The sequence below is a fragment of the Microcaecilia unicolor genome, chromosome 3, assembly GCF_901765095.1.
Source record: "Microcaecilia unicolor chromosome 3, aMicUni1.1, whole genome shotgun sequence".
Lineage (NCBI taxonomy): Eukaryota > Metazoa > Chordata > Amphibia > Gymnophiona > Siphonopidae > Microcaecilia > Microcaecilia unicolor.
The window spans coordinates 148252306-148276702 of NC_044033.1; the positions used below are offsets into that span (position 1 = coordinate 148252306).

General features: G+C 45.9%; 1 protein-coding gene across 1 annotated transcript in view; it reads left to right on the plus strand.

Annotated features, from left to right (window-relative positions):
• The window catches only part of CLHC1 (clathrin heavy chain linker domain containing 1), a 115772-nt gene that overhangs the window by 14003 nt on the left and 77372 nt on the right, over window positions 1–24397 (plus strand). The window contains exon 3 of the mRNA XM_030196454.1: window positions 9309–9496. Coding sequence (XP_030052314.1) covers window positions 9309–9496 — 188 coding nt within the window. The remainder of the gene's footprint in view (window positions 1–9308; window positions 9497–24397) is intronic.

Sequence of the window (24397 nt, forward strand, 5' to 3'; positions counted from 1 at the left end):
CAGGGACGTCTGTGTGACCTCATACAAATGCTGCCAGACAAATATCCTTGTCCCTGGATTTTTGGCATTCCTAATTTGTACGTTTTATTTTGGAAAAAGGCTGTTCATTTTGGATGTTCTCATGTATTTTTTAATGGGAAACCCCAACTTTCTTCCTGTTCAAAAATGTCTGTGAGATGCACATTGTTTTTGGACGTTATGAGCAGGACATCCCAATTCTGACTTGAATGTTCTTTTGAAAAATGTCCCTCCATATGGCCCACTATAGGTGAGTAACTTCACTTTATTGGTGGATGATTGGTGCTACTATTTATTTGGCATGAAGACTAGACAAGGATACATTCTTGTGAAAAAAAAAAAAGATATAGATATGGGAGTATTTTGATCAGATGACTGATTTGGATTTTGCTCACATTTTTTTTTTCAGTAGTAGCTTAAAGTGAGTTACATTCAAGTGTACTAGATATTTTCCTGTCCCTGGAGGGCTTACAATCTAATTATTTTTTGTACCTGAGGCAATGGAGGATGAAGTGACTTGTCTAAGATCACAAGGAGCAGTAGTGGTATTTGAACCAGAAACTCCTAGATGTCAAGCCTGGTGTTCTAACCACTAACCACAATGCCACTCCTCCAGCTGATGATTTACTTGATGTTCTTGCAAATGACACCTTTTTGACTAGGTTTTCTTTTAGTGCATTCAGTTTTATTATTAAACCAAAGCAAATATAACATATGATCAAGTATTCTGCAATCTCCATGCCTACAAGACAACTTTTCAATTACAGTCTTTCCTTTTTCATCTAAATCTCTTTTCTTTCTTAGGTTTACTTTTGTCCACCCAGGGATTCACAAAGCCTCTAGCGTAATAACTCTCATGGTAGTTACATTTATTCTGGTCAATATTCAGCCTGCCGCTAACCTTTGCAGGCAGAATTAGCCCCAGATATTCAATGCTGGACCATTGAATATCCAGGTTTATACAGCTGGCTATCTCTTATGCGGTTAAGTGCAATATTCAGCACTTAACCGCCTAAGCAACACCATGTAAAGATAATACTGACTTTTATGTGGTCCAATTTGGCCACGTAAGTTAGGCAGTTAAGTGCTGAATATTGGGACAACTGTGTAAGTGCCGACTCAGCTCTGGACTGCCCATAAAATAATTGGCTCTTAGTTTAGTGGTTTGTGGTGGTATTCAACAACACTTTTGCAGGACAATCCACTGATATTCAGCGGCACTTAACTAAGTGCCGCTGAATATCAGTGGATTGTCCTGCAAAAGTGATTTAACCAACCAGGAGCCATTTCTGGCTAGTTAAATCGCTTTGACTGTTGACCCTTTTGTTTATACTATGTTCAGTTCCTCTCTTGCAGACCATTCATTTTATGTTTCCTTCAATTCTGAGAGCTCCATTACCTGTTATCTACCCTGTGATGTTCCCCAGATTTCCTTGTTATCACCTAAGTCCACTTACACTTTTGGCCCAGTCTTTAGGTATTGGTGTATGTCTATATGTGGATGACATTAATTTGATTATATACACAGGTCCCAGGGATCCTGACTTAACTATACTGGCCTCCTATTGTTTCTTGGGTTTCAGAATATTACCTTAAGCTAAATCTAGAGCAATGTGAGTCTCCAGTGAACAGATGTTTATTTATTTATCATATTTGTACCCCACATTTTCCCACCGATTTGCAGGCTCAATGTGGTTTATATCAAATCATAGAGGCAATCGCCAATCAAGTAAATATACAAATACAATATAGTGTAGTGATCAGGGAGCATCAAAAGAACAGGGTATACAGGGGAAAAGGAGGGAAGGTTAAGAGTGTCCAAAATGGTCCATTAATTTGCTCTGTTGCAGGATGTAGGGACGTATGTTGAATCCTTGGGATAGGCCTTTCCGAATAAGCTGGTCTTGAGTGATTTCCTGAAATTAAGATGATTATGAATAGTTTTTACAGCTTTTGGCAGTGCGTTCCATAGTTGAGTACAGCACAGCTTAGTAAACAGGGCCCTTTATATGGTTCTACCATATAAAGGGTCCATATAAATGGACTAGGGGGCATGCGATGAAGCTACAATGTAGTAAATTTAAAACGAATTGGAGAAAATGTTTCTTCACTCAACGTGTAATTAAACTCTGGAATTCGTTGCTAGAGAATGTGGCAGAGCTTAGCGGAGTTTAAAAAAGGTTTGGACAGCTTCCTAAAGGAAAAGTCCATAGACCGTTATTAAATGGACTTGGGGAAAATCCACTATTTCTAGGATAAGCAGTATAAAATGTTTTGTACATTTTTGGGATCTTGCCGGGTATCTGTGACCTGGATTGGCCACTGTTGGAAACAGGATGCTGGGCTTGATGGACCTTTGGTCTTTCCCAGTATGGCAATACTTATGTACTTATGTACCATTTTACTTTTCTCAGCAGTTGATTCCTTATACTTGTGGATGTGTTTTGCAATCACAATACAATAATCATCTTGCAATACTACTAGTTTCTAAGGTGAGACTAGAAGGGCATTAAGACATTTTTTCATGTTGGTCTTCTCAGACACTTGATTTGCTCTGGTGGTCTTTTTTTTTTAAATGTAGCTATATTTGTAGCTAATTCTGCATGGACTAGGTTGTTTTGTAATTTGGGTTCTTTTAAGCTGTTGTGCTTTTTAATTATTTAAAATTTTATTTTTTAAAATTGGGATTCTTTAAACTGGAGCAGTGATGTAAACCACTTTTATTAACTATGTAGAAAGGGCAGTATATCAAAACAAATAAATAGAATATATAAATCCCATGGTTATTTTTTGTTTGGTTTTTTTAAAGGCCAGCTGTGGGGTTTGTATATTGTAGATATCTTGAGTGTTGTTATCCATAGCAGTGGTACTGAATATATGTGAGCACCACTGCTATATGGATAGTTAGCAATATTCAGCCTTTTTGGTGTCATAAGTTAAACCACATAGCTATACGAGATAGGATCTGAAGATCACTGATATATGTAGTTAGATGTAATACCCTTACTCCACCTCAATGCTATCTGTAAGAAGTTTCAGCAGCACAGTACATGCCAGTGGGAATTGCTGCTATGTCAGAGGAGTCAAGTGGTCCTTCTAGCATTTTTCCAGGCCTTGTTCTTTCCTTTTCAGTGGGGCTACTCCTTGTGCAGGAAGTACCATAGGTAACTCAGTAGAGCCTTCCTCCTCTCCCCCAGCCCAGGGGATGTTTTAACTGTGTACTAGACCTTCTGGGCAACGTAGTGGCTTCAGGTGGGCGATGAAGATTCTGGGGACCTAAAGGGTCTCCCTATCTTACTCCTCATTAGACTTGGCTTTCACATGGCCCATATTGTTCAGGAAGGGTTTAGATTGGCCTGAAGGCCCCTCTTCTCTGGGTTCTCCATTGGGCTTTGTGGTAGGTAAAGACATGGAAGCCTTGCTTCCCCTAGAAAGTGTGGAAGATGAGCTGTCCTCCATAGACTGTGAGGATTCATGCATGACAAAGCTCTCCTTAAAACAAAAAGCTGGTTACTCTTATTGCCAAAGTCATTTCTTCCTTATACATATCATATCCAATGATCAAGTAGAGTAGGTTCCCGAGGAAGATCCTGTCCTGGAAGTTGTCAGGAAGCCCTTCAAAGCCTTTCCCCTCCATAAAACAATGAAGAACATGATGCAAGATGAGTGGAAGGCTCCCAGTGGTGGTCTCAAATGGATCAGTACCAAGAACAAGATTAACTCTCTTCAGGGAGAATATAGGAAGATGCTTTTTAAGAGCATGAGAGTGGATGCTCAGGTCTCTGCTCACAAGCAAGGCAATTCTATAAAATAGATGCAGACATTTACATGCATGCAGGGCTGCCGAGAGGGGGGGACAGGGGGGACAAAAGTCCCGGGGCCTTGGCCTCCTGGCCCGCCCTCCGTCACTCCCAGAACTAACCTTAAGCCTCCTTTCACTTCGCAGCAAGCAGCAGCAGGTCATGCCACTCCTTCCTTCCATGTCCCGCCCTCGCCTGATGTAACGTCTGCGAGGGCGGGGCACGGAAGGCAGGAGGAGAGGTCTGCCCTGCCGCTGCTTGCTGCGAAGTGAAAGGAGGCTTACGGTTAGTTCAGAGGGCCCAGCCCGATAGCGGGTGGAGGGGGGCCTGGCGATCTCGGGTGGGTGGCGACCTCGGGTGGGGGGCCCCTGGGGGCGGCATTGTCCCGGGCCCGGCTCCAGCTCTCGGCGGCCCTGCATGCATGTTATATGTGTAGACATAAAAGAAATTAACCACATACTTTCCTTTATAGAATAGTCTGCTACCACTGTTAGGTTCTCAAGGCAGAAACTAGATTCGTGAGCTTTGTGAGCCCTTGGACCACTGCTGTGGAGCGGCAGTGGCAGGCAAAACCACCCCCAAACCAGAGACAAGGCAGAACAGGACTGGAACCCCAGACTAGAGTTGCAGCTGAGGCAAACAAGCTGGAACAGGCAGAGCAGGAACAACTAGACTTCACCTGCGCTTGACCGCCGTTCCCCAGGAGTTGAGCCCCTGGGTGCAGGCGGCCAGCAGGACTTACAGGACAGGGTAGGAACTGGATACCAACTAGGCTGAACAGGGACTGAGGGTCAGAGGGGAAAGGAATATACATTGGAAGCAACACAATACTGGGCTAGGACTCGCAGACAGACAATACAACACTAGGCAGGAAGTGGACAGGCTAAAGGACAAGAACTGAAAGCTGCCAGGCAGCCACTGAAAAGGGTACAAAGGCAGGAAACAGTAAGGACTGAAAGCTGCCAAGGCAGCCACTAAGGAGGGAACTAGCAGAAAAAGCTAACAGCTAACCTACACCCAGACTAACCAGGGACCAGACAAGGAAATACAAACAAGACTAGAAAACAAGCAACAAAGTACAAGCTAACTACACAAAGACTAAACTAGAACCAAGCAAGGATTTCAGACAAGAAACAGAATAACCAGAAGTGCAACAAAGCACACCAACATACCAGGGGCCTTAGACGATGCAAAGGCAAACACAGAAGTTTCCAGGTGGTTAATAAAGCCCATCAGCAGCAGGAATCACAAGGCAGCTACAGGTGCTGTTCAGGCACAAACAAGAAAAGCAAGTCTGGCAGCCCGGAAGATCCGGACCGGACTTGGCTGAAGTCTGGAATGTGTGATAGTACATAACAGCCACCGGTTCTGGCCACCAGAGGGCAAGGTGAGCACAGACAAGGAAAATAGTCACCATCATGACAACCACACACCTTCTGGGTGCCTGATTGTAGGTGCCCTGTTACAGTATTGCTCTCAAGGTGACCATTTCTGTGGAAGGATAGCTGTATATAAGGATTTGCAGGATAAGAAGATTGAAGTTCTTTTTAAAGCAGGTGTTTTCTTTTTCTGCTTTGGCCATTCAAGAATCTCTTTGTGAGAGTTCTGTGGTCTGGTATGATGGATACAGTAGGTCCCAGAGAGTCTGGAGGTTACACAATTGGAATCCTTAGTAGCCTTTTTTTACAGATGCGATGTATGATCTTATCCAGATCTCCTCTCATTTGATGGCCTTTCTGGTACAGCATGCAAATTGTTGTGGTTGTGTAACTAGGTAGCAAATATTTATTTATGACATTTATATCCCATATTGTCCCAATAACCTGAGTTCAATGTGGCTAACAATACAATTAAATCATACCTTACAGAATACATAATACGTTGCAATAAAAAAAGAAAGAAAGAACAATATAACAATGAAAACAAAGATTCAGTAGCATAAAAGAGTAACCAAAATTGACTAAACAGGGAGATCAGTATCCACACATTTTATGGAACATTAAGTAATGACACTGACCCCTAATTGACTTCAGCAAGGAGTTCCAACGTTCCATGCCCTGATAAGCAAATCTCACTGCAAGAACTGATTTCTAAATATAGCTTCCAAGGCCTGTCTTAGCAAATCTCCATCAAACGAAAGCTGTTATTCACAGAGGATCTAGAAAAGGTGGTGAAGGAATTGGTGAGACTCAGCCCTAGAAACTCCCTGAGAGCAAGAGTCACTCCTCCAGCAGGACTAATTCACCTTCTTGACTCCATGGAATACTACTACTATTTATCATTTCTATAGCGCTACAAGGCATATGCAGCGCTGTATACCATACACTAAAAAGACAGTCCCTGCTCAAAGAGCTTACAATCTAGATAACAAGCTGGGAAAGCAGTTTTCATTACAGGCAAACAGGTATCTTGCCCAGCCTTTTCAAGATCAAATGGTTCTGGAGTTTCTGTTCCCCCTCAGCCAATCCAGTGAAGTACAGCAGATCACATCTGGGGTAGTTCCAGTGTTGCCAGGTGGGCGGTTTTACTGCCCAATTAGGCGGTTTTCCGCGACCCGCCGCGGGAAATTTTTGCCCGCAGCGGGTTGCGGTTTTTTGGGCTGCTTTTTGGGCTTCAGGGCGGTTTTTTGGGCGGCTTTTTGCCTTTTTCGGCCGCGGGGGGCGGGGTTAGTGACGTTTTTGGGCGGGGTTAGTGACGTTTTGGGCGGGCCGATGACGGGGAGGCGGGGCCGGTGACGGGGGAGGCGGGGGTGATGACGCGGGGGTGGGGGTGTCAGGGGCGGGGTTTGTGTTTGGGCGGGTTTTGGGCTGTTTTTTGGGCTGGATTGGGCTAGAAAAAAATTTTCCACCTGGCAACCCTGGGTAGTTCCAGTTGGCAGTCATCTATAACTGATTAACCAGGAGGGGACCCATATCACTTCAGGCCGGTGGGTCCTGGACATTTATGTAGAAGGGTTACTCCTTAGAACTTGCTATTCCTATGTCTGAAGCATTTATGGCCATATTACAATGATGATGCTACTGAAAAGTTGTAGTCCTCTGTCTCCATCCACTGGCAGAGTGGCATAGACTCGCACATCAGAACAGGTCTAGCAGAGCATAAGAAAATGGAAATTAACAGGCAAGATTACATTTCTCCATTTTGCATGGTACAAGAGGAAATGCATTTCAGTTTCTATTTCTCCACTGTTGCTTTGCATGATGAGTCTGGCTTCTGTAGTACTTGTTATGGAGTCCCAAACTCATCAGTTTGATTCTATGAAAAATATTATCTGTAGGATCTGTAGCATTAGTATGCACAGAGCCAGTCTAAGGATATCAGACACCTTAGGGAAACTTGCAGCTGTGTACTCCCTCCAGGGGTGGCTCGACCCCTACCACCACTCCCTCCAAAGTTCAGCATCTTTCCTTCCCCTCTCTACCTTTCTCTGCCTGTAGCTAACATCTCCCCTTCCCATCTCTCTTCCCCTGTCCAAGGAAGTCAGCATCTCATCTATCCTTTCCCTCAACCCCCCCCCCCCCCACTCCATTTGGCCAACATCTCAGGTCCCCTTCCCTACTCCCACCTAACATCTATAATCTTCCCTCTCCTTTCTGGCTCAATGCCAGTGCCCCTGACCTCCTCTTGTGCCAGTCCCAAATTGAAAAACGATAGCGTGCTGTGTGGGCCCTGTAAGTACAGCCTGTGTTGAAGTGTTGCACTGTCCCAATCCCCGCTGACAGGAAGTCTGCCTTATGGGGGGGGGGGGGGGGGATGACAAGGCAGTGCTTCATTGTAGGTCTGTGCTTATAGGGCCTGTGCAGTGTCTTTTCTGTGCTGGTGTGGGAGGAGGAAGGAGGGAACCAGTAGCAGGCCTGGCAGGGAAAAGGATCTCCTGCATGAAGGAGCTGTGTCACTATCCCCCCCCCCCCCCCCAAATTCTGCCACCCTAGGAGGACACATACTCCTCCTAGGGGCAGGGCTAGCCCTAAGTATACAAGGCTATACATCCATTAATGGGCAACTTATATTGAAATGGTTTGGTGACACTTTATCACCAAGCCAGTTCATCATGTGACACTTCACCACAGTAGACCTTTCATAATGTAACACTTCATCATGTATTGAAATAATATGTATGGAAAACTTGCAGCAAATGAGTGTGTTCCTGTACACATCCATACCTGGTCTTTTGTGGCTAAATATGAATCTCACTAAAACTTCTTACACATAAAATGTTTACAAGGCTCATATTTAGGCACAGTGCAGCACTTTTATCACTCAACGCTTCATCATGCGCAGAAAGCTAAATGTACTCAACTTATACTGCAAATTGACAACATATATTTACATTTGAAATAGCACATATCACGTAATGCACAATGAATATGCATGGAAAACTTGTTCACGCTCATCTCTCCCTACATTCCTCCCTGGGAACTCCGTTCACTGGGTAAATCTCTTATCTACACCCTTCTCCTCCACTGCTAACTCCAGACTCCGTTCCTTTTATCTTGCTGCACCATATGCCTGGAATAGACTTCCTGAGCCGGCACGTCAAGCTCTATCTCTGGCCGTCTTCAAATCTAAGCTAAAAGCCCACCTTTTTGATGCTGCTTTTAACTCCTAACCCTTATTCACTTGTTCAGAACCCTTATTTTATCACCCTCACTTTAATATTTCCTTATCTCTTGTTTGTCCTATTTGTCTGTCCTAATTAGATTGTAAGCTCTGTCGAGCAGGGACTGTCTGTTCACGTTCAAGTGTACAGCGCTGCGTACATTTAGTAGCGCTATAGAAATGATAAGTAGTAGTAGTAGAAAGGTTAAAACAGTGGCAGTTCATCACCGGCAGGCAATTACTTATCAAATATCACAGTTGGGTTGGGGAGGATGGGAACAGGGTGAGGGGGGAGGAAGTGAGGTTGCATCTTGGAAACCTGTGTTAAAACAGGTGTGTGTGGCTTCAGTATGCGTTTAGCGAGGCTCATATTTAGGCACAGAAGTACAGGTACCAATGTGTGCCGGCACTTCCAGTTTCCTTTGGACATACGTACAAAGAAACTGTGATTACCAGCACACTCCTCCCCCATTTGCTGCAAGTTTTCCTCGTATGTAATCTAAATGCATTTAGCTTGAATATGTGATGAAGTGTCGCATGCTTCTGTGGTGGTGAGGTGTCACTTGATGAAGTGGCAGATTAAGATGATGAAAATGCTGTTCTGCACCTAAATATAACCTTGCAAAATTTTTGGGTGTAAGTAGTTTTAGCGAAGCTCATGTTTAGACACACGAGAACAGGTATGGATATGTGTTGGCATGCTCCCCATACATTTAGCTTGAATAAATGATGAAGTGTCTCAGTGATGGAGTGCCAGGTGATGAAATGTATATATACTGTTGAAATACCACTCTCTAATGATGCATTTCATGCTACCAGCTTTATGTAATTTCTGACACTGCACACACTATTATATGGAGGTTGTACACTGATAAAAACTTCCTTTCACAGGTTATAGAATATGTTACCTCTTATAAGAATATTCTTACTGCCATTAAACAAGAATATGACAAGTTCATTGATGCACTGAAGATGGGCCAGAAAGAATCATTTTATCTTCAAGGAAAGCTAAAAACCCTGACATATGAGCCGACAACACTTGTATACCACAGAAAACGAGCCGATCAACTCAAAGAAAAGTAAGGCAAGAATGTTATGTCCATGAGCTTGGGGGAAGTTTCTTAATATTTATTCAAAGTTTAAACTAGTTAAAGTAGAGACAATCTACACACTTTTTTCTAATACTCGTTCTCAAAACAAGCTCTTGGTTCTTGAAACTATCATAATGTGTTCAGCAGAGAACAATGATAATGAAGGGGAAAAAGCCTCAGAGCCTTTCTCCACTTCTGTGTTTCAGAAGAAATTTGGTAGGAATAATCAGGGTGAAATTACTTTACAGGCATTAAAAACCCCTTGAAATAATTCTGTGAAAGCTCTGCTAGAACCAGTTTTCATGGATCCAAACTAAAACATCTATAATAAAACTCACCCTCAACGTTCTGAGGACACTGACGTCAGTGAAGCCAAGCCCTGACTTCCTTCAAAAAGGTTCGAAGGTTCGTGGTGGTGAAGCCACCAAAATCGCTCCGGGCCCCGCCCTCGAGGGCGGAGCAATGGCAGAACAACGAAGGGGTTGACAGGGAGGGAGGCGGGGGGGGGGGAATCGCTCCGGGCCCCGCCCTCACGTCAAACGTCATGACATTGGGGGCAGAGCAGGGGCAAAACAACGAAGGGGTTGGCCAGGGAGGGAGGGGGGGTGTTGGCGACGAAAACCTTGCTAGCGCCCGTTTCATTTGCTCTGAAACGGGCCTCTTACTAGTGATGTATAGATAACTAAAACTTTATTTATGCTTTCTCTTGCAACATACACCAACTATGGCCAAAGTTTTGCCAAAGGCTGTATCAAGGTATAAATCTTGAATCTCAGCTTTTAGGCAATGTTGCTTTCTTGAATCGTCACCGGACAAATTATGATAGTTTCAAGTACTGTGAGCTTGTTTTGAGAAAGAGTATTTCAAAAAAGTGTCTTGATATTTATACCATACATTGGTAGTGAAATGGATATAACTTTTATCAAAATATGCTTTTGTATTATTATTAATTGAGCTATTTGTATTCACAAACCTTGTGTCAAATTTTGAAAATTATCCCACAGAGGGCCGAGATGGACTTTGCATTTGCTTTATCTGTACATAGAAGGTCACATACGTTTAGGCGCCAAGAATTAGTGCTAAGTAAAAGTCTTTAAAATATATTTTTTTCACATAAATTTTTTGTATATGTTTTGGTAAAGTTTGATAGAAATTATGCAAAAATAATTTTTGTGCACTGGGATTGTGATATAATTTACATGTTTGACCCCTGCTGTATTTGTGATTTGTAAGACTGATTATAGAATACCAGCCTAAATCAGCATTTACTCGTGTACATTTAGGTGCTACCATTTTCTCTAGCTCCATGGCAAGCGTAACTGTGTGTAACTAAATACAGCATTTACACGCATAACTTACAGTATTCTGTAACTGGGATCCATCTTTGCTCCTCCCATGTTTATATTAGATATTTCTAAAACTGCTTTTTCCAGCTAACCGATTGAAGCAGTGTACAAAATAAAAATAAAGAAAACATTACAATATATCACAGAAAGGAACTCTATCATAAAATAGGAAAGAGACTCCACACAGCAGAATAAACAACCAGATTAAAAAAGAAATGTATATATTTTTCCCTTTCTTTTTCATCTCTTATATGCAAATATATTTTCATTAAGATTTTAAACCAACAAGAACAGTTAGCAAAATATATGCAATGTATTCAAAAATACTGAATAAACTCTTGGAAGCAGAGCTCTCATATATGGGGTCCACAACTTAAGAAATCTCTTTTCGCTGTACTGCCCTGAGAATCTACTGAGAGCCTCTCCATACTCAAAAGTTCATGCATCTGATTGTAAGAGTAGTTGGGACAGCATGAATCCATTGTCATAACGAGCAGCTCCTACCCCTGCATCACATCCCTAAAACTCGACAACCCTATCTGCTCCCACCTCATAAGTACAGCATTCTCCCTCCCTGCCCCAAATTTGGGTTCCCATCGCAGGGACGCGAGAGAGGATATCCTATCACTCTGCCCCCATCTCCTTCGCACTTCCCCCCACAACCCCATCAAATGCCTCAGGAATGGATTATGTATCCCAGTCAACACCCGTACCAGTCCCTCGGTTGTCCACATGCACGAGCCCAAAGATCGATTAGGGTAGTATGATTGCTCCACCTGGCTAGCTGACTTTAATTTCCCCCTCTGTCAGTCCAAAATCAGCCGAAGCTGAGTAGCCAAATAGTACCACTCAATATTAGGCATCGCCCTGCCGCCTCCCTCCGGCGCTCCCCATAGTACCCATCCGGACAACCGAGGGTGTCTACCTCCCCAAATAAACTAATATGTAACCCTGAAGCTGTTGAAGTATCTTTCTCGGAACCACTACCAGCAAGGACTGAAATAGGAATAACAGTGTAGGCAACACATTCAACTTCACTACTGCAATACGTCCCCACCAAGACAACCACAATCCCTTCCATCTAGAGAGCTCTACCTGAATTCGGTCCACTATTTTCCCATAGTTCGGGCTACGCACTCTACTCAGATCTCTGGGTATCTGAATCCCCAAATACCTAATGCTATTCCTAGCCCATTTAAAATCAAACTTTGCTCTCAAGCTTCTTTCCTCCTCCTGGGTCAACGAAACCCCTAACAACTCGCTTTTATCCATATTAACCCGCAAGCCTGCATGTTTCTCAAATTCCCGAAGAATCTTCAAGACCATAGAACATCGTCCGCAAACAAAGCAATATGATGCTCCCTCCTTCCAACCCTAATACCACGGATATCTGGATGATGACGCATCAATTCTGCTAAAGGCTCAATATATATTGCAAATAGAAGCGGTGACAGGGGCACCCCTGCCTGGTCCCTCTATAAATGGGGAAGAAAGAAGTATAGCACAAAGGGCCTTTAAAAACAGAAGGGAACAACGTTCTTTCATCAAAAAACTTTTAATAGTGAACTTTGATTGAAGGAAGACCCGACACGGGCCGTGTTTCGGTGCTACCGCACCTGCGTCGGGTCACACCAATGGCAAAGGAGGCTTCAACAGACTAATTTCAAAAGGATGATGATTTCAGATTGGGTGGCAGAGCCAGTGGAGGGAGGCGGGGATGGTGCTGGGCAGACTTATACGGTCTGTGCCAGAGCCGGTGGTGGGAGGCGGGACTGGTGGTTGGGAGGTGGGGATGGTGCTGGGTAGACTTATACGGTCTGTGGCAGAGCCGGTGGTTGGGAGGCAGGGATAGTGCTGGGCAGACTTATACGGTCTGTGCCCTGAAAAGGACAGGTACAAATCAAGGTAAGGTATACACAAAAAGTAGCACATATGAGTTTATCTTGTTGGGCAGACTGGATGGACCGTGCAGGTCTTTTTCTACCTTCATCTACTATGTTACTATATTTCCGAAATTGTGTGTGATGTGGTCCTCCAAATAAAACGCTGAGCTCTCGCACATCAGCAGTGTAAGTCTCAATGGAAACACATTTTTTAACACCCCCCTCCAAAATCTAGTACTAGGCATGCCGAGAATACAAAACACTCAGGACCTATAGAGCAATTCTACTATACCATAAGCAGTCATTTCTACAAGTCACACAACAAATAGAAATAAAACAAATATAGAAAATAAAACAACACCATTTTATTGGACTAATACATTTAGCTTTCAGAGGCCAAAACATCCTTCCTCAGGTCAATATAGTATAGTGCTGTTACAGTATCCTATCCTGACCTGAGGAAGGGGGTTTTGTTCTCTGAAAGTTAGCCAAAATGTATTAAAATTAGTCCAATAAAAAGATTACCTTGTTTACATGTCCAATAAAAAGATTACCTGCCTACCAGTGAGCTCCGTCGAGAGAGCCCTATTCTCCTGCTCCCACCCTGCCTTAAAAAAAAATTTTATGAAGCGGCGTCGCAGGCAGGCAGCGCCTCGCGTCTGCCCTCCTTGTAAAAGAAGTAAATCTCGTCGGGCCTTTCTTCACTGGGTCCCGCCCTCGCCCTGCTTGTAAAAGAAGTAAACCTCGTCGTCATCGTCGGGCCTTTCTTCACTAGGTCCCGCCCTCGCGGAAATAGGAAGTTACCTCAAAGGAGGGCGGGACCCAGTGAAGAAAGGCCTGACGACAATGAGGAGGTTTACTTCTTTTACAAGCAGGGCAGACGCGAGGCGCGGCCTGCCTGCGACTCCACAAATTTTTTTTTTTAAAGGCAGGGGAGCAGCGGGAGCGGAGCACCCCCCCCCCCAACCTGCTGACACCCGAGGTGGACCGCCCCCACCGCCCCGCCCTTGCTACGCCACTGGCCTTCGGAGCTGCATATAGGGCTGCCAACCAAGTACCGAAATTATCTACCAGACCCATACGTTTCAGCACTTCCCTCAGAAACCCCCAGTTAACCCGGTCAAAAGCCTTTTCTGCATCAATGGCCAAAAAGGCCATACCAGGTGTCATTCTTTGTGCCTCCCATAGGAGATGGAGTGTGCCTAATATTATCCCCACCTGCCTCCCCAACACAAACCCCGACTGGTTGATATGAATCTTTGGGAGCACCCTAGCCAATCTAGTCGCTAAAATATTAGCCATTATCTTTGCATCAACATTCAACAGTGAAACAGGTCTGTAGGAGCCACATACAGCCGGGTCCTTACCTGGTTTAGGCAAGACCGTCACCCCCGACTCTAACATAGATTTTGGTAGCTCATTACCTTCCAAAATGCCATTACCCACTCGTACCAAGAGACCCCCCAACTCCCCCACAAAACATTTTTTTTAATATTGTTTATTGGCACAACTTCATACGATACAAGATATTATGTCCACAAAATTGAGAAACATTTCACAAAGAAATTGTTAACTAACAAAGAAGAGTATCAAATCTGCTCAAACAAATGCTAAACCTGTGATTTTCGTTTTTCTCCCCCCCCCTCCCCTCCCTCTTTGCTGCCAAACAAACTCTCCAACTAATACCCCTCCCCCACCCTCCCCTAACAATTCAAAATCCTGCTTTTTGCTGTGGAAGTAAGTGAGTCCCAGAACGGTGACCAAACCTTACAAAAATGGTCTCCCCTTGCAGAGGCCAGGTCACGTATCCTCTGTTTCTCCACTGAGCAGCACTGCATCATGGCGCTACGCCAATGCGATGTGCAGGGGGCCTCTCGTGTGATCCATTGCTGCAAAATTGTTCTTTTCCCCATCAACACCAGACATCAAATAATTGGCCCGGGGTAGGCCTCCACCGTACCCTCCACATGCCCGACACCTGTCTGCCCATTGCCAACCAAAATGAACATGACCAAAACATGTGTCCCAGGGATGCTCCCGGGCCCCTACATTTAGGACAATCATCTGACTCTCGCAAGGTTGCTCTGAAAGCTCTGTGGGGCGAAATATGGAGGCGCAGCAAGAATTTGTAGTTCAACTCTGTTCATGCTGCATTCTCAGTCACTCTCTGAGACGATTTCAAACAAAGCTCCAGTTGTTGTGGTGTCAAACACCAGCAAAGCTCTTGGGACCATCTATCACATATGAGAGTAGTGTCCAATGGTGTTAAAGAGTCTCGCAAGCAGCTATGGTAGTATTTCAGTGGGGTTCTCTGCTGCGCCTCCAACCCCAACAAATCGTCCTGCAAGTCCCACACACCCCTGGCCAGGGAACCGGTCGGCAAGGAACGGACATAGTGACTTAGCTGTAGATATGCAAATGTGTCACCCCCTTCCAGACCAAATTCCTCACATAAGGCCTGAAACGGTTTCATTAACCCCTGCTCTGTTACTACCTGGAATAGGAACCGGATCCCCCGCGCTGACCATTTTTTAAATAGGGCCGAGGACCCTCCCTCCGGGAATGCCAGGTTACCCCGAATTGGCAACAGGGGCGACACTGATCTGTCCCACTTATAGGTTTTGCTTATCCAGTGCCATGTTTTCCTCAAAGGATTCAAAATATATTTGTAGGGACCCAGAGGAGGTAACTGGTTTGTTGGCGCCTGTAGCCAGTATGCAAAATGTAGCGGTTCTGTCAGAGCAGTCTCGATCTCAGTACATGAAAAATGTTCAGTGGATCGGAACCAGTCCGACAGATGGCGCAAACAACTGGCTATCGAAAATAATTTCAGGTCCAAAAGTCCTAGTCCCCCTTTCCCTTTCGGCCGCATCAATGTCTTGATCCCAATACGTGCTCTCTTTCCTTGCCATAAGAACCCATTAAGCTGTCTCTGAAGCCATGTGTCCTCTTTACGACTCAAAATGAGTGGGAGCATTTGTAAAATATATGTCCACTTGGGGAACAGGGTCATGTTATATAGAGCTATTCGTCCTTGTAGTGAGAGAGGTAACCCCCTCCACCCCCGCAGTGTTGTTGCTAACTTGTCTTTCAGTGGACCGAGGTTTATCTCAGCTAACCGGGAAAGATCAGATGGAATTAGCACACCTAAATATCTGACCACCCCTTCTGCCCATTGGAACGGAAAGTCCCCCACCCACTCCTCCCTCACCGCAGATTGAACCGGGAGAGCTACTGACTTATGTAAATTTAGAGAAAGGCCAGAAAAAAACCCAAACTCCTCTATAACCTCTATTAGATGGGGGACCGAGATGGTAGGTTGGGTGAGGGTCAAAAAAAGATCATCCGCGAATGCAAGTACCCTTGTTTCTTTCCCACGACATGTTACTCCTTTTATCTTGGAATCTTTTAGTATGGTGCGCAAGAGGGGTTCTAAGTACAATAAGAACAATAATGGGGACAGGGGACACCCCTGTCTGGTACCCCTTGCCACTTTAAAAGCGTCCGAACGAAGTCCATTAATCAGTACCCGTGCCGTGGTGTCCCGGTAAAGCGTCTCTATGGCAGCCAAAAGCCTCCCTCCCACCCCAATATATTCAAGGGTTTGGAACAAGTAGTCCCAGTTGACTTTATCGAAGGCCTTGGCTGCATCAAGGCTCACTAATAGTAGTGGGTCCCCTGTAGCCTGCCCGTAGGCCGTTGCTAACAATACTTTCCGCACATGGGTAACTGCATGACGGCCTCGTACAAAGCCCACTTGGTGTTCCCCTACCAGAGATGGAATATGGACTGCCAACCTGTCCGCCAGTATCCTAGCCAAGATTTTTATATCCACATTGAGGAGAGATATAGGTCTATAGGACTCCATCTGGTCCATTGGCTTGCCAGGTTTAGTAATCAGAGTAATAAGTGCTTCATTTTCTCCCTTAGAGAAAGAGCCCCGGTCTATCACTTCGTCATAATAATCTACTAAAGGACCATATAGCTGGGGTGCCATGATTTTATAGTATTCATTTGAGAAGCCATTTACCCCTGGGGCAGACCCCAGCTTTAGTTTCTTGATGACTTTTTGCACCTCTATCCCCTGAAGTGGTTTAGACAGAGCCTGTTGGGCCTCTACCCTCAACTTGGGCATCCCTGCATCGTCTAGATAGTCCCTCAACAAAGGCCCACGTTCGCAATTTCCTGTGGCATACATATCCTCAAAAAAATCTCGGAACCCATCTAAGATAGCTTGTGGAGTAGAAACTTGTGACCCCCGCTGGTTGATGATCTTGGGGATAAACTGGCGCGGAATGTTCGACCGCGCCACCCTCGCCAAGAGTCTACCCGGTTTGTTTCCAAAGCACTGAAACCTAAGGCGACCCGCCGATAGATGTCTCTGCGCTTGTTCGTGAAGAAGAGAATTAAGCACCACCAGGGAGGCATCCATCTTGTCTTTGTGTATCCTGGAAGGATCAGCAATAAATTTTTTCTTTGCTAATTTATACTCCCCTTCCAAGCGCAGCTCCCCTGCCGCCATTCTCTTGGCCCTAGCACTTTGAAAAGCAATCACCTCTCTTATAACAGCTTTAGAGGCCTCCCAAAATGTGATTGAGGAAACACATGAGTCAGCGTTAGTGTCAACATAAAATTGCCATTTTGTCTGTAAGTGTTCTATGAACTGTTTGTCTTGGTGTAAAAAGGACGGAAATCTCCATGGTCGTGCCCCCGGTACACCCACAGCCAGATCCAAAACCAGCCAGATCATTGCATGATCAGAGACAGCTACTGGGCCTATCTCAGCCCTCCGGACCCTAAAAAACCAAGACTGGGAGATCAGTATGTAATCAATTCTCGACCAGGTTTGGTGGACTTTGGATTGGTGGGTATAATCTCTAGTGGTGGGGTTATGCACCCGCCAAGGGTCCACCAAATGAAGTTGGTGGCAAAGTGTCCCCATGTCCTTCCCTCTCCCCGGTCCCCGAAAAGCCCTAGGGGAAGATCTATCCAGGGCAGGGTTCAGTACTTGGTTGAAATCCCCCGCCCAGATCCATGGAGCATCCGCATATTGGAGGCCTAGGGCAGTAAGAGTTTGAAAAAAACTTGGGCTATATTCATTGGGGCCATAAACCGTGCACAGATAGTATTGCTGGCCCTGGTGGTTCATCTGCACTAACACTATACGGCCCTCAGCGTCTTTGTGGATTAATTTGAACGGACATGGAAGACCCTTTTTAATTAAAATGGCCACCCCACTTTTCTTACCCCCTGAAGAGGAATAAAAACACTCCCCTACCCACTGTTGCTTTAGTTTTTTGTGTTCAGTGTCCGTAAGCTTAGTCTCTTGGAGACATGCGATGGTGGCACCCCTGCGCCTCAACTGTGTCAATATTTTGTAACGTTTCACCAGGGATGTAATTCCAGAGACATTCCAGGAGAATATTTTTATCTGAGAACAATCAGCCAGTCGCCAGAATTTCAATAGTTAGGATGACAGATTTACTACTCTGAACATCCCCGGGGGCCAGCCCCTCCCCCCAAGGGATCCAACTTCCATACAGAGCAGGGGTTCTCAGTACAACCATATGATTCACCAATGATATCCCCCCTCTCGTACCTTTACTCACTCCCACAGCACTAGTGCACATCCATGTAACCCTCTCCCCCTCTCTCCCCTCCCTCCCCATTAACCTAATCCCCTTCCCTCTCTCTCCTCCCCCCTCCCCCCACCCTTATTCCTTCCATCCCTCTCCAACCCCCTCCCCTCCACCCCTTCCTCCCTTCCCTTTAAACCCACACATGTATTACCCATTAGAATGGGTCCCAGGGGTTTTCCTTGTCTCCCTGCGCCCGACTCCTAATGCAATTTAAACAATATACCAACCCTGCAACTTAGTGTTCTAGTCCTGATCAGAGTAGCCCAGTACTTTGACTATATGCAATTCAGCCACTGCCTGCAGCGTCCCGGTCTTTCAGCTCCAGTTGCTGCACATACTTCTGTGCCTCCTCAGGAGTTCCAAGGGTTCTCCACTGACCATTGTCTTTGACTTTTAGCACTGCAGGGTAAGCCAACATAAACTGGGTGCTCATTTCATGCAGCTTTTTGCAGTATGGTGTAAACAGCTTCCTCTTCTCTTGCAGAGCTGCAGAATAGTCTTGGAAGATAAGTATTTGATTACCATCAAATTTGGTTTCATTCCGTTTCATCCGAAATCCCCTTAGAATTTCCTCTTTATGTACATAGTTATGTACCTTCAGGATTACTGTTCTTGGGTTGCGTCGGCCATCTTGCTGTTTGCCCACGCGGTGGGCCCTCTCCAAACATAAGGGCCCGCGTGGTCAGATAAAGCGAATTCCTTAGCCAGCCATTTTTCAAGCACTGAGGGTAGCACCGACGCTCCCACCGATTCCGGTAGGCCCACAATTCTTAAATTGGCTCGACGAGACCTGTTCTCTAATTCATCCAATTTCTCAGTTACGGACTCCATTTTTTTTTCCGATCGCTTTAAACTGTTGCACGTTGGGGATTAGAGACTCCTCCACTGCTGATACCCGCTGCTCGAGCTCTCCCGTCCTCCTCGTTGTGTCCGTGATGAGCGCCTCCATCGTCGCGAGGTGTTCTAATACTTTGTTCCATTTAGGTTCGACCACCGCTCCAACTACCTCCGCCAGTTGCCGCAGCTGCTCCGCCGAGAAAGCCGTAGAGTCTTTTGGCGGCGGACTTGCCTCAGCGCCGCCCGCCGCTTTCGGCTTCTCTTTTTCCTTCTTAGAGCTTTTGGGCGCCATTGGTTGGTTCGGGGAATTCAAAATTTTTTCCATATAATATCCCCTCGCAATTCCAAAGTTGTGGCAGTATTTGCTTTTAGTTTGCAGGGATTATTCCTGAAAGATCGAGTCGGGGCCTGGGAGAACGCGGAAACCACGTCTGCCTTGCCTTAAAGCATCACGTGAACCCCCCACAAAACATTTATAATACCTCGCCGAATATCCATCCAACCCAGGAGCCTTTCCACTTAGAAGCCTCTTAATCACCCCTTGCACCTCCCCTAACCTAATGGGTTCCCCAAGCAGTGTTCTGTCCGATTCGCTGAATCATGGTAACTATACCTGATCCAAATAACCCGCTGTGTCCACCTCCATTTCCCCCTCCAGGGCCCTATATAGCTCTTGATAGTACTTCAAAAAACAATTTGCAATTTCCAAATCCGCATAATTCCATCCTCCCCTTCCATCCCTCGTCTTTTGAATAAGGGACTTGACTCTTCTAGCCCGTAAATAATGGGCTAACATTGCACTTGATTTATTACCAAATTCAAAGTATTGTTGTTTAAGCTTGGTTCTCATAAAATCCACTTCCAACATCTGAAGTTGATCTAACTCTCCCCTAAATTTTTTAAGCTCCTCTCATAATTGCGATGTGGGATTTCATTTGTGCAATTTCTCCAAATATATCAAGCACGTACGGAGGAAAAGGGAACGCTGACCCATTTCCCTCTTCTTTCGTGCCCCCCACGTAATCAAAAGTCCCCACACCACCGGCTTCATTGCATCCCATAATACCCCATCGGTAACCCCGCCATTATCATTAAAGCGACAAAATTCTTGTATAGTAAGCTTGATCTCTTCCCTCACTTTCTCATCCCCCAATAACGAGTCATTCAATCACCAAAACCTCCGCCGCTTACCCTGACCCAACACCTTAAGCCTAATCCATATTGGAACATGATCCGATATTTGAATGGTCTCTATCTCAGCCACCTCCACCCTATGCCAGCCATTTCGATGTACCCACAGCCCATCTATACGGGTGTATGATTGTGCTGCATGTGAGTAGAAGGTGTAATTCCGCTGCGCCCCATGCAACAACCTCCAACAATCTACTACTTCCAGCTCTCTCATAAATTGTAATAATGCTTTCCGCCCAGGACTACTCTGCTGCCCTCCTCCTGCAGAATGGTCTAAGCGTGCATCCGGAGCAACATTAAAATCCCCCCTACAACCATCTGACCTCCCATAAATCCCTGTAGCTCCTCCTTTAAAGTATGAAAAAAGCTTGTCTGCCCCATATTCGGCGCATAAATATTGATCAAGGTAAGCTCCTTCCCCTGCAGCAACACTCTAATGGCCACACAGTGCCCACTAGTGTCCCGGAACTTCTGTTTAATTATCAAAATAGCCACACACTCCATCCTCTTGGGTCCTTCTCCCTGATGTACTACAACCTCCCGAAAAAGCCTACGACACAACAGATGGGCGTCTCTCGGTCTTAAATGCGTTTCTTATAAGAACGTCACTTCCCACTTCAATCTACTCAACTCCTTAAATACTCTACTATGCTTCCACTGGTTGAGCCCATTTACATTCCAAGTACCCACCAACAATGCCTCTCCCCTCCCTCCCTTCCTCCTTCCCACCCCCCTGCCCTCCTCCCCGTGCCCCTGTCCACTCCCAGCAGTCAATCTCTGCCCCGCCCCTTGTTCCCGATCCTGTCCCTTCTTGCTCAACCTTCCCCTCCCCCATCCACTCTATCCCACCCCCTCCCTTGCGCTGATATTTGTGTCCTTCGATCAGCCATCCCTTGAGGAATATACGACCTCTTCTGGAGGCATAAACAATTCTCAATCTATCCCCGAGAACTATGATTCCAATCTCATCCCTTATTGGCCACGGCAGATCTGGTTTCCTTTTCTTCTGAAGTTGTCCTCCGAAGATCCTTTGAGATTGGAATGTTTTCTGACCGTTATCACACGGAATGAGGGATCCCTTCTGCATTCTAACCTCCAATCCCTGGCCTTCACAGTTTGGATGTTGAAACCATAGAACTTGACTCCTTAGATTTGCAGAATGGTGTCTCGCATCGTGCTGGCTTCCAGGAAAGACTCATAAGTGGAAGAGGTTTGCCATCTGGTGTGAGTGCAAGACCGTAGATCCCCTCACTCGCCCTACACAAAAACTGTTTGAATACCTCCTGCACCTCTCTGAGTTTGGTTTGAAAACCAACTCTTTAAGGGTTCATCTCATTGCAATTAGTGCTTATCTTCACCATGTAGGAGGTAAGCCCACCTCTCTACAGCCTCTAGTTGTTTGCTTCATAAGAGGTTTTCTATTTACAAAGTCCCCTGTCAGACCTCCAACTGTGTCATGGGATCTCAATGTTGTCCTCATCTAGCTGATGAAAGCTCCTTTGGAGCCGCTTGATTCCTGTCATGTGAAGTATTTGACCTGGAAAATTGTGTTTTTGGTGGCGGTCACTTCAGCTTTCAAAGTCAGTGAGCTTCAGGCCCTAGTAGTTGATCCACCTTAGACTAAGTTTCACCGTAAAAGAATAGTGCTCTGCTCACACCCTAAGTTCCTTCCTAAGGTAGTGTCAAATTTCCATCTTAATCAGTCAATTGTTCTGCCAACATTTTCCTCAAAACGACATGCCCATCCTGGCGAAAGTGTGTTGCATATCTCAGAATGCAAGCAAGCCTTAACCTTCTATCTGGAGCAGACTAAACCCCACAGACAGTCCACCCATCTTTTTGTTTCTTTTGACACAAACAGGATGGGGGCAGCCATTGGTAAACGCAATTGCATCTCCTTCACTTATGCCTAGGCTCAGTGGCGTAGAAAGGGGGGGTGTGAGGTGCGGTCCGCCCTGGGTGCACGCACTCAGGGGGTGTCGGCTCCGCTGGTTCCCTGCTCTCTCTGCCCCAGAATAGGTTACTTCCTGTTCCGGGGCAGAGAGAGCAGGGAACCAGCGGGGCCGACGCAACTCCGAGTGATGTGCACTCGGGGCGGATCGGCCCTCCCGCAGGTAAGAATGCGGTCCGGGGGGGGGGGGGTTGCGCAGTGGCGACCCGCCCCGGGTGCCATTAGCCCTCGCTACGGCACTGCCTAGGCTGGGCTGAATGTAGAGGGTCATGTCAAGGCTCATAATGTCAGAGCAATGGCTACATTGGTAGCCCACTTGAAGTCAGCCACCATAAAGGAGATTTGCAAAGCTGCGATGTGAGCATCTGTCCAGATATTCTCATCTCATTACTGCCTTGATCAGGATACCCGACGTGACATCCGAGTCAGTCAGGCAGTCCTGAAGAATTTGTTCGGTGTCTAGAATCGAACTTCACCTTCCCCCCCCCCAGGCCCATTTTTCTTAGTTTCCAGGCTTGCAGGAAGTATCTCAGATTCTGAATAAGAAAACACCAGTACCAGTATTGGGTTCTACCATTTGGCCTTGTGTCAGCGCCAAGGGGCATAATCGAAAGGGGTGCCCAAGTTTTCCTGACGATATACTCGCAGGATGTCCCTGCAAAGGGGCGGGCAAACCCGTATTAGCGAAACAAGATGGACGTCCATCTTTCGTTTTGATAATATGGTCGGGGATGCCCAAATCGCGAAATTTAGGTCGACCTTAGAGATGGTTGTCTCCGATTTTCGGCGATAATGGAAACCGAGGACACCCATCTCAGAAACAACCAAATCAAAGCACTTTGGTCATGGGAGGAGCCAGCATTCGTAGTGCACTGGTCCCCCTGACATGCCAGGACACCAACCGGGCACCCTAGGGGGTACTGCAGTGGACTTCATAAATTGCTCCCAGGTGCATAGCTACTGCTACTACTACTTATTATTTCTATAGCGCTACAAGGCATATGCAGCGCTGTACACCAAACTCAAAAAGACAGTCTCTGCTCAAAGAGCTTACAATCTAGGTAAGACAGGCAGACAGACAGAACAATTAAGGGTAAGGGAATAAAGAGGTGAGGATAAAAGGATAGGGCAAGTGAGCAGTGGTTAGGAGTCAAAAGCAGTGGTAAAGAGGCGGGGTTTAAGTTTGGACTTGAAAACGGCCAAAGAAGGGGCTAGACGTACAGGCTCGGGAAGTCTATTTCAGGTGTGAGGTGCAGCAAGATAAAAGGAATGGAGTCTGGAATTAGCAGTAGAGGAGAAGGGAACAGATAAGAGAGATTTATCAACAGAACGGAGTACCCGAGGTGATACTACCTTACCTTGTGTGCTGAGCCCCTCAAACCCACTCCCCACAACTGTACACCACTACCATAGACCTAAAGGGTGAAGGGGGGCACCTACATGTGGGTAAATGTGAAGGGCTCACATTTACCACCACAAGTGTAACAGGTGGGGGTGGGGGGTGGGCCTGGGTCCGCCTGCCTGAAGTGCACTGCACCCACTAAAACTGCTTCAGGGACCTGCATACTGCTGTCATGGAGCTGGGTATGATATTTGAGGCTGGCATACAGGCTGGAAAAAATATTTTAAAAGTTTTTTTAAGGTGGGAGGGGGTTAGTGACCACTGGGGGAGTAAGGGGAAGTCATCCCCGATTCCCTCCAGTGATCATCTGGTCATTTAGGACACATTTTGTGGCTTGGTCATAAGAAAAAAAGGACCAGGTAAAGTCGTCCAAGTGTTTGTCAGGGATGCCCTTCTTTTTTCCCATTATCGGCCGAGGACGCCCATCTGTTAATCATGCCCCAGTCCCGCCTTCACTACGCTTCCGATATGCCCCTGTGAACTTTGGTCATCCCCATGACAGAAAGCAGTTGATGACGCCCAAAATCGGCTTTCAATTATGCCGATTTGGGTGACCCTGTGAGAAGGACGCCCATCTTGCGATTAGTGTCGAAAGATGGGCGCCCTTCTCTTTTGAAAATAAGCCTGCAAGTGTCTAGTG